The sequence below is a fragment of the Cebus imitator genome, unplaced genomic scaffold (genome assembly GCF_001604975.1).
Source record: "Cebus imitator isolate Cc_AM_T3 unplaced genomic scaffold, Cebus_imitator-1.0 Scaffold38, whole genome shotgun sequence".
NCBI classification, from domain to species: Eukaryota; Metazoa; Chordata; class Mammalia; order Primates; family Cebidae; genus Cebus; species Cebus imitator.
Window position 1 is genome coordinate 172529 of NW_016107353.1, and position 10484 is coordinate 183012.

Sequence of the window (10484 nt, forward strand, 5' to 3'; positions counted from 1 at the left end):
TGAACTAGGGCTGTTGCCTTTTGTGTAGTCAATTTTGATTGCTTTTCTTAAATGGCACCCACATCTCCAGCTGTGAAATTCAGCCATCTGATTTGAAAAGTGCATTTATAGATGGAAATAATACAAATCAGTCTCTTGCTAATGCTGTTTTCTTTTCTTTTTTCTTTTTTTGTTTTTGTTTTTGTCTCCTTTCTCTAGCATGAAAGACTTTCTAGGTAAGAACTCAGCCTGTTTTATATGCATGCTTAATACTTGTGAGTGGAATGCATGTCTAATTAAACCTAGCTGTATGTAATAATTCAGTAATGTTTCTCACATCCTTTCCTTCCTTTTCATTTCCACAGCCATCACAATAATTTACCTTCCTGCCTCCAGATTCTCCTCTTTCCAATTCACCCTGTAGACTTCCACTAGATTAATTTTTTTAAAGCACCAGTGTACCAGGCACCATGCTAGGTATTAGGGAAACAACATGAATAAGACAGTATCCTTAACCTTCAATTAGCTAGTGAGCCACTAGAGAGACAGATCATTTCAATAGAACTTAATCAGTGCCCATTAAAAGTATGACAGGTGTTCTGAGCACAAAGAAGAGCAGTTAACCTAATTTGGTGGTTCAGATTGAGGTTAGATACTGTTATTTAATAGTGGATCCAGCAAAATACCTTGTGCCTAAATGGTGCTCATTAGTAGTTTGTTGAATGAAGGAACTAAAGACCTCTTTTGCAATTGCTGAAAAATTAAGAAAAGATATCAAAGGTTGGGGAATGACCCTTTGCAGTTTTTCACCTAGTATCTAAGGTTACAAAACTGATCTTCTGAAAGAAGAAACTAAATAAAAAATAATAGACTACAGAGCCAAAACTTGGAATCTTTCTTTTTCTACTGTTCCTCTGATGGGTAAATTAAGAAATTGGGGGAAGATGTGGTTAGGGAGCATAGGGCAAATGAGTTTCCTTATACTTTGTTGGGTATTGAGCTGGTTCTGCCTTATTAATATATTCTAAATTTTACATAGGTTTTTCCCCTGCTTGTCCTCTCAGCAGGCAGCAGCTGAAGACAAATCATTTACTTCTAACCTAGCAGAAAATTACTTAGTTTTGCAAAATTGTTGGAGAGTGTTATTTTACTGTAGTTAATCTTTTGTGAACTCTCTTGTATTTATAATGGTGATTTGCGAAAGGAAACTTTTCCTCACAGACTTCAAAGTATGCTGTGAAACTGTATTGATTAAAACAGTGAAGCACTAGTTCAAGAATAAACAAAGAGACCTATGGAATACAATCCATAGCCCTCAAAAAATCACATGTATAAGGTGACTTCATCTCAATGAGGAAATAATTATTCAATAAGTGATCATTAGGACAGTTGACTGTCTGTTTGACCAACTATATCCTTCCCTTCAACCATACCAAAAAACAAACAAATGGATTTCAGATGGATTACAATTTGTAAGAGAAAGTGTTTTATCATAAAAGTTAGCAGAAGAGAATATTTTATAATCTTTATATAGGAAAAGCCTTTTCAAGTGTGATACCGTTACTGGAAACGGGCCCCAATTCAGACCCCAAGAGAGAGTTCTTGAATCTCACTCAAGAAAAAATTCAGGGAGAATCCGTAAAGTGAAAGCAAGTTTATTAGGAAAGTAAAAGAATAAAGAGTGGCTACTCCATAGACAGAGCAGCCTCAAGGGCTACTGGTTTCCCATTTTTATGGTTATTTCTTGATTATATGCTAAACAAGGGGTGGATTATTCATGCCTCCCCTTTTTAAACCATACAGGGTAACTTCCTGATACTGCCATGGCATTCGTAAACCGTCATGGCACTGGTGGGAGTGTAGTAGTCAGGACAGCCAGAGGTCACTCCTGTCGCCATCTTGCTTTTGGTGGGTTTTGGCTGGCCTTTTTACTGCAGCCCTGCCACCGGCTTTATTAGCAAGGTCTTTATGACCTCTATCTTGTGCCAACATCCTCTCTCACTCTGTGAATTAGAATGCCTTAACTGTCTGGGAATGCAGCCCAGTAGGTCTCAACCTCATTTTACCCAATCCCTATTCAAGATGGAGTTGCTCTGGTTCATATGCCTCTGACAATACCATAAAGATAAAAATCATCAAATTTAATTATCTAAAATTTAAAATTTCTAAGTAAAAGACACTATAAAGAGACAAAAAGTGAAGTGAGGAAAAAATATTTGCAGCCTGTATTAGTTTTAAAAGCCCTACTATATAGGAGGCTCCCCCACTATAAGAAGAAAAAGGTGATTACCCTACTGAACAAAGGCTATGAATTGACAATTCAGAAACAAACAAACAAAATGAAATTGATCATTCATAATGATTTTAAAATATTAGCTGGGCACAGTGGCTCAACGCCTGTAATCCCAGCACTTTGGGAGGCTAAGGTGGGATCACGAAGTCAGAAGGTCGAGAACAGTCTGGCCAATATGGTGAAACCCCATCTCTACTAAATAATACAAAAATTAGCCAGGCAGGGTGGCGTGCGCCTGTAATCCCAGCTACTGGGGAAGCTGAGGTAGGAGAATTGCTTGAACCTGGGAGGTGGAGGTTGCAGTGAGCCGAGATCACACTGCTGCACTCCAGCCTGGGTGACAGAGCGAGACTGTCTCAAAATAAATAAATAAAATATTTAAATTAATGCCATATCATATTTCTACTATTGGATTAGAAAGGATTAAATCTCCCTGGAGGACAATATGGCAATATATGTATATCAGCATTTAAAATATATTTACCCCTTGACCAAACAAATCTTAAGATTTATCCTAATAAGGTAATTGGACAAAGGCACTAAGGTTTATGGATAAGTCTGCTCATTTTAGCATTGTTTGTAATAGCTAAAGATTTTGAAAAATCTAAGTGTTTATCAATAGAAGATTAGTTAAATTACCTTACAGGCATGCAATGGAGAAGACTGCAGTCTTTTTTTTTTTTTTTTAATGAGGCAAATCTATTTTTACTTAGATGGCAAGATGCCCACAATCATAGTGGTAAGTATAGAGAGGAGGAGGAGTTAGACAGCAGTGTATATTATCTGAATTTATTTATAGAAATATGTATTTTAACATATTGATATACTTGACATTCTGAAAGGGTATGAACTAAACAGTTAAAAGTGCTATTTCTTTTTCTTTTTTTTTTCTTTTCTGAATTTATTTATAGAAATATGTATTTTAACATATTGATATACTTGACATTCTGAAAGGGTATGAACTAAACAGTTAAAAGTGCTATTTCTTTTTCTTTTTTTTTTCTTTTCTTTTTTTTTTCTTTTTTGAGACAGTCTGGCCCTGTTGCCCAAGCCATAGTGGAATGGTGTGATCTTGGCCCACTACAACCTCTGCCTACCAGGTTCAAGTTATTCTCCTGCCTTAGCCTCCCAAGTAGCTGGGATTACAGGTGTCTGCCACCACGCCTGGCTAATTTTTTGTATCTTTTGTAGAGATGGGGTTTCACTATGTTGGCCAGGCTGGTCTCAAACTCCTGACCTTGTGATCCTCCCACCTCAGCCTCCCAAAGTGCTGGGATTACAGGCTTGAGCCACCATGCCTGGCCAAAGTGGTTATTTCTTAGGTAGGATTATGGGGTGACCCTTTCACTTACAACTTTACATACTTCAGTATTAACTTTTTCTACAAGCATATATGGCTTTTATAATCAGGAAACTCAATAAAGAGATTTCTATTAACAAAAAAAAAGAAAAAGAATGTTTTGAAGAATGTGGGACTTAGCATCTCTGTAAATGAAAAGTGTATTGTTATTAGGAGCTAATTACTTTCCCTCTGCCTTCTCTGTGTCTTCCTTATTGCTCTTCTACCTCTTCTAGTACTTACTTCATCTTCGTAGCTACCACAGGACAGACACATCAGATGCAAGTTTCACATTTGCGACTCTTCAGACCATCCCAGTTCAGGTTGTAGCACTCTGCAGGGCTGATTTCAGTTTCATAAGTGCTGCCTTTTAATTTGTTAAGAGCAAAGTCTGAGAAAAATATAAAACAGTGTTAAGGATTAGGGTGATAGTTGTACACTTAAACAGGTAATCAGCCGAGAGATCCCTCTCTTAATGAGCTTACCAATACTGGAAATAAAAACGCTATCAACTCTAAGAGCTCAGTTACTAAAATACGTAGAAAATCTAATCACAGGCACAGCAGTCTTGATGTGGAATATAGATAAAATGGTAGAAAACTAGCTCATTGGGCACTGTGTTAGTATCCCTAAAATGTTTGGGATTCCAGAAAACCTGTAGAGCACCTAAAAGACGTATGTACCATGCCCTTAGTGGCTGTTTCTTTCCTATTCAACCTCCAACTCAGATCTCTAAGTCCATATGTTTCTGATTCATTGACATTTCATTGTAGTCATTTTTCCAAGAGCCATTGAAATTCAAGAAACCTTAACTTTTGAAAGCACACTTTTGAGGGAAGCTGTTCAATCCTAAACTAATTTGAAAAGCTCTTAAGATTTAAGTCAGCACATAGGTCCAAACCACTAATTTTTCGATAAGCTTCATTCTTGGCAAATGATGGTCGGCCTCCCTCTCCAAGTTTGTGCAGTTTAGCCCTGAGGTCTGGGAATGCTGGCAGAGGATTGAAGGAAAGAATGTTATGAGTTGTTTCTGGCCAGGGCTCTGAAATACTTAGCAAAGGCTCAAACTCCCCTGGAGCATTACCTCCCCCCGCCCGCCACCACTTTGTTCTCAAAACCAATTTTTACCTTTAATATTATCTCCCACAGGTTGGAATCAGGAGGTAGTAATCCTACAACCAGTGATTCTTATGGTGACCGGGCTTCAGCAAGAGCCCGTCGGGAGGCCCGGGAGGCCCGTCTAGCCACCCTGACCAGCCGTGTATAAAAAAGTAGGCTCTTTATTCAATTTTCCAGTTCTTGGGTGATGTATAAACCTCTCAGCCTTTCCCCACCGCACCCAGAAAAATTACTGTAGTTTTGAATAATCAGAAGAAAAGATAAGTAATAATTCCTTGCAGTTTTCTGGGTTTACTTCTCCTCTGCAAAAAGCTAAGGACTCCTTCATATATTGAAGTGTGTTTTGTTTGTTTATTTGTTTTTTGAGACAGGGTCTCACTCTGTTACCCAGGCTATGTGCAGTGGTGCAATCATAACCAACTGCACTCTCGAACTCCTGGGTTTATGGGATCCTCCTGCCACAGCCTGCCGAGTAGCTAGAACTACAGCCATGCACCACCACACATGGCTAAATTTTTAATTTTTTTGTGGGGATTGGGTCTCACTATATTGCCCAGGCTGGCCTTGAATTCCTGGCAACAAGCAGTCCTCCCACCTCAGCCTCCCAAAGTGCTGGGAATACAGACGTGAGCCACCATGCCCAGCGACATATTGTTTTTAGTGCAGTAAATACATAGAATCAGATATTTGGAAGTGTAAGAAATTAAGACTATAAAAAGGATTTTAAAAACCTAATGCTGTCTCTCTGAGTCCCTGAGAATCATGTGGTAGACTGTTATTTTTAACAAACACATGCTTCTAATAAGGTCCTGTGAATATCAACTAAATACTACTTTGTGTTAGTTAAAAAAAGAAAAAAGAAAATCATCATCACTTTACAGTTTATTTCCTTTGTTCTTATAGAATAGTACCTAGCTCTAAGAGTAGATTTTAAAAGTTTCCCTTTCAGGTGTTTGAGATACCAGGAAAAAAATATTTTTGTTAAGAAAAGTTTAGGATGGGCATGGTGGTTCAGACCTGTAATCACAGCATGTTGGGAGGGTGAGGTGGGATGATCACTTGAGCCCAGGAGTTCAATACCAGCCTGGGCAACATAGCGGGACCCCCATCTCTACAAAATATTGAAAAATTAGCTGGGCATGGTGGCTCATGCCTGTAGTCCCAGCTATTCAGGAGGTTAAGGTAGGAGGATTGCTTGAGCCTGGGACGTCAAGGCTGCAGTGAGGTGTGGTCATGACACTGCCCTCCAGCCTGGGTGACAGAGCGAGACCCTGCCTCAAAAGGGAATAAAGAGTTCCTGTTCTGTTAATGTTTTGTTAAACAGAACTTGACTAAAATCAATACACATGCTAGGCTGGTTCCAAAAAAATAATTCTCTTTTTCATTGTTTTTTTGAGCAGTGAAAATGTCCCATAGGATAAAATGGAATGACTGTTTTTCCCCCAGAGATTAACATTATTGAAGTTGGAGCATCGTCATTCTCTTTGTGTTCATCACTTTGAAAAAGCAAGAGACCAGTTGGCTGAATGTACTCTGCTCCCTACACTTCCTTCATCTTCTCTATCTACTATACAGTGGTGGCTTGGGGCACAGAGCCCTGGGCATTCTCAAGTGATGAAATGGTGTGAATTCTAATGTGAGCCCTGATCCTCTTTTTCGCCCTCCTCTAGCTCTATGAGAGTGCCCTGACTGAAAATCAAAAACTGAAAACAAAACTTCAGGAGGCCCAGCTAGAGCTAGCAGATATAAAATCCAAGCTTGAGAAGGTGGCCCAGGTAAGAGGGAAGAAGAAGAAAAAAGATGGGAACCAAGGGTTGATGTAAGGAAGCAAACTGGACTAGGGCTGTAAGGGTCAGGAAGTGAGACAGAGTCAAGATCAGGCCTTCTCAGGGGCAGTGACACAGAAGCTTCTTAGATTCTAATTTGATTTTAGGTTTCAGTCAGTGTTAAAATTAAAAACTGATAATTCCTGATGGTCTGAATTCTAATTATTAATACTATAGATCATCATCTACTTCTTTCTTAGTAGAAAAGTATAAACCAGAACTACAAAGCTAATCCTAGACAGTTTCTCTTGTCTTGTTCATTATGTTTCAGTTCAGTTTATCTACACATCATCACTGGTAGAGAGACAAGCAAGACACTGTTAAACCTAGGGCAGAGAGGTAATAAATTAAGCCTAGAGAAATAAGTGGTTTGCTTATGCCATACAACAAATCAAAGGCAAAGGTGGTGTCACAACATAGGATTAAGTCCCGAAGCAAAGATTCTGTAGCATATGTTATCTCCCCAAGCCACTACTCTTTTTCAGCCTACAAATAAGGAATATTAGTGGCAGAAAGACTAATAACCCATATCCTCTCACTGCCAGGTCTGATTTAATTAGATGATGCTTTAGAGGACGCTGGAGGTAATAACCTCATCACCAGTGAAACAAACTGCTGAAAGCTAAAGCAAGCACTGCCTTAGGTTATTGCTGAGTTAACAGGAAACCTATTATTTCCCTCCTAGAATGCCTGGGGACTCAGAATTTGAAAGCTGAAGTTAAATGATTCTTTACCAGGAAGGCTTGAAATGAAAACCAGAGGTGGCTAGTCATTCTGGCAATATGACTGGCTATAAAAAAGCAAAGGCTAAAATGCTAGGGTTGTACGGTACCAAGTACATGGAGTTTGGAGGGCAGGGGTAGCTGAGTACCCTCTAATCATCCTATTGTAACCCTTCTGGAATTGGATGAGCAGGAGGGTGCCAACACTTGCAAGACACCCCCACAGAGCTACATAGAACCCTAGCAAGACAGCCAGGATGCTCACTTTCTGGAGCAGGGCTTGCCCAGGTACAAAATGGTTGGCCTGTCCTGTGAACTGCCTGTCAGCTTAGAAGAGCCACCCTCTTCTTCCTGATTATAGTAGCCCAACATGGCTCTACTGGAAATTCCTGAGACCTACTGCAACACAGATAGATAATAACTAGGCTTAAAGTGATTTCATGGAATAAGAAAAGTAGGTTTCTAAATGTGAAAGAAAAAAATATACATACATAGTTATAACCCTGCCTTAAGGCAGGCGGGTGGGCAGAATAAATCTTAAGGTCTCTTCTCACTCCAACATTATTAATCCAGGCAAACAAAAAATGTCTCATTCACAGTAGACCCTCGGAAGAAATCTGGGACTAATTTTTATTCTGAATGGTGCCACATATTGGCAGTGGTTTGTAAATACAGATCTTATGCTGGTTCTCATCAGTTATTACTAGGATTGTTTCACAGAAAATTAAGGATCAGTCATGCAGTCATGTGAGGAACCACAAGAAGAGCAGTTTCACCTGCTCCCCACTTTCCTCAGCAGAAGCTTCTGACAGCATATGTCTTGACCTTTAGGGGTTCTCAGCATTTCCACCAGCCCGTGCCTTATAACAGTGAGCAGTCTAACAAGCTGCTGACATTGACTTGCACAGAGGGCATTGAAAATAAAATCAGCCTTTCCAGTTGCTGGAGAAAAGCATTTACTCTCCGGCCAACTGCTTTGCTGGGTGTGTCAGAATATACTTAGTTTTGCCAAATACAAGTTATTGAAATTCAGAAGAAATGGTGCTGCTGCAAACTGAGTCTCTGCTGTTTACCAAAAATGGAGTTGTTTGGCAGGACAGTGGAGGGAGGGCTTGTCAGCCTCACACATTTGTATGGAGACAGTTACCATATGAGCATACACAATATTTTTATATAAACGATCCACCCATACTCTAAAGGAGTCAAAATTTGAAACAGAACAAAAAACTAGTTATTTGTGTATATAAACCTTGAAAATCATGAAATCATCACAGCTTCTACAGCTCCTTAGGCTTAGGAAAGAAAGACTTATGAGAATATGAACAAGCTGTTGAATCTATTTCTGCATTTTTTTCTTTCCCTTCTGCCTCATAGTAGATGCAGCATAAAGGCAGATGGCCATGCCCTTCTGAACTGAAGGTGAAAGCCTGGAACAGGAGACAGAATTCTGAGTTTTACTGTTAGTTCTGGCCATTCCTTAATTAAAAAAAGAAAAACCACTGCAACAAGACCAGCATAATTTCTTTTCCTTTTTTTGAGACAAAGTCTCACTCTGTCACCAGGCTGGAGTGCAATGGCGCAATCTCAGCTCCCTGCAACTTCCACCTCCCAGGTTCAAGCGATTCTCCTGCCTCAGCCTCCCGAGTAGCTGAGATTACAGGCACGCGCCACTACGCCCAGCTAATTTTTGTATTGTTAGTAGAGACGGGGTTTCACTATGTTGGCCAGGACAGTCTCGATCTCCTGACCTCGTGATCTGCCTGCCTTGGCCTCCCAAAGTGCTGAGATTACAGGTGTGAGCCACTGCAGCTGGCCGACCAGCATAATTTCTATATTTATTTAAATATTGTCTCTGCATGACACTAAGCAAAATAAAAATAATCACCCAGCAGTTATTAAATGTCTACTGAATGTTAGAAATTCTGCTGAGTTCTGTGACCCTACAGCCAAAAGGGACTTAAGGGTTTTTCATTCCCTTTTTAAGAAAGGGTCATTATCTGAGGTTATTCTGGTTTTTAGCCATGAAGCTAAATCTTTTCAGCGCCTCTGCAAAATTTAAGTCAAAGATGATCTAAAGTAAACATTCTAAATCTTTTATTCAAATAAAATTACCTTATCTGAAAGCTGAATATTAAGACAGATAAAAGTGGAGTACCTCTGTTCAAAGCAAGGCAGATGCCATGAATGGACTCCTAAGAACCCCTAAAAGCCCATCCACGTATGAAAACCACTGCTTTAAAAGAAAAATGGTATTAATTCCCAAAACAGAAAGAATAGGGGAAAGGCGATTATTTAGACAAGTGCCATTGGCCTTAGACATTCAAGCTCAGGAGCTGCCAGCCTTTTAAAGAAAAGCCATTTTTTAATTTCCTCTGGGTTGTGATATTATTCATAGAATGAAGAGGGGAGAAGAATGGTGAGATATAAGACTATAATTAGCATTGAAGACCTAGTGGAAGAGAGAGAGATTGTGTATTGTGAGTAATGTCTTTGTAATTTCAGGGAATACTACTACTGCCTTCTCCTCCTCAGAGGGAATCCTGCAAACTTCAGAGAGGTGATAATGTTAGGCTTAGAGATCTATCAGAACCTATTTGCTGGGGGTTCCTGCTCTAGGGGAAATCCAAAGCTTTACTGTTTATTTCTAGATGTCCAGTAGTGAAGCTGAACTAGACTGGGCGTTGTACTGGCCCTGAGACAACTTAAGTAACAACTGTTTTTCTTCCATTTGCACCAGCAAAAACAAGAAAAGACCTCTGACCGATCATCAGTGCTGGAGATGGAGAAACGGGTATGTGCACGTCTGTTTTCCCCCATTTCATCTCTTCTTTCTGACTCTCTCTAACTTTGTTGTTCATGCCAATGGAAAAAGTCCATCTTAAGAAGGAGGGAGTTCTGCCACATTCCATTCCCAGCTTGCTGATAAATTCTTTTTGTCTGACTCTGGGCAGTAATTTGATTGCTAGTCCTTTTGATTTCCTCAGATGTCAGTACTTTCCACATATTCAGTCTTAAGGTGGGGAAGGGTCCTTGGAAGGTCATCTCATACAATGTTCTGACTATGGGCAGAACTGCATATACACACAACCCATAACATTTTTGGTTTACTGTATTGCAGACACACACACACACACACAGCAAGGTCTCTTTGGTTTACTGTATTGCAGACACACACACACACACCCAGCAAGGTCTCTTTGGTTTAC

At 39.7% G+C, this 10484-nt stretch overlaps 1 protein-coding gene and 1 long non-coding RNA gene across 3 annotated transcripts in view; both read left to right on the top strand.

Annotated features, from left to right (window-relative positions):
• Positions 1-5002, top strand: part of LOC108301984 (protein phosphatase 1 regulatory subunit 12B) — a 165077-nt gene extending 160075 nt beyond the window's left edge. For both annotated transcript variants that reach the window (XM_017525319.2, XM_017525320.2), the window contains 2 exons: positions 199-215; positions 4761-5002. In XM_017525319.2, the coding sequence (XP_017380808.1) occupies positions 199-215; positions 4761-4878 (135 nt within the window). In that variant the 3' untranslated portion in view covers positions 4879-5002. The remainder of the gene's footprint in view (positions 1-198; positions 216-4760) is intronic.
• Positions 5003-6142: 1140 nt separating this feature from the next.
• Positions 6143-10484, top strand: part of LOC108301989 — a 24757-nt gene continuing 20415 nt past the window's right edge. Inside the window, exons 1-2 of the long non-coding RNA XR_001824148.2 lie at positions 6143-6505; positions 10016-10069. This is a non-coding gene — a long non-coding RNA (uncharacterized LOC108301989). The remainder of the gene's footprint in view (positions 6506-10015; positions 10070-10484) is intronic.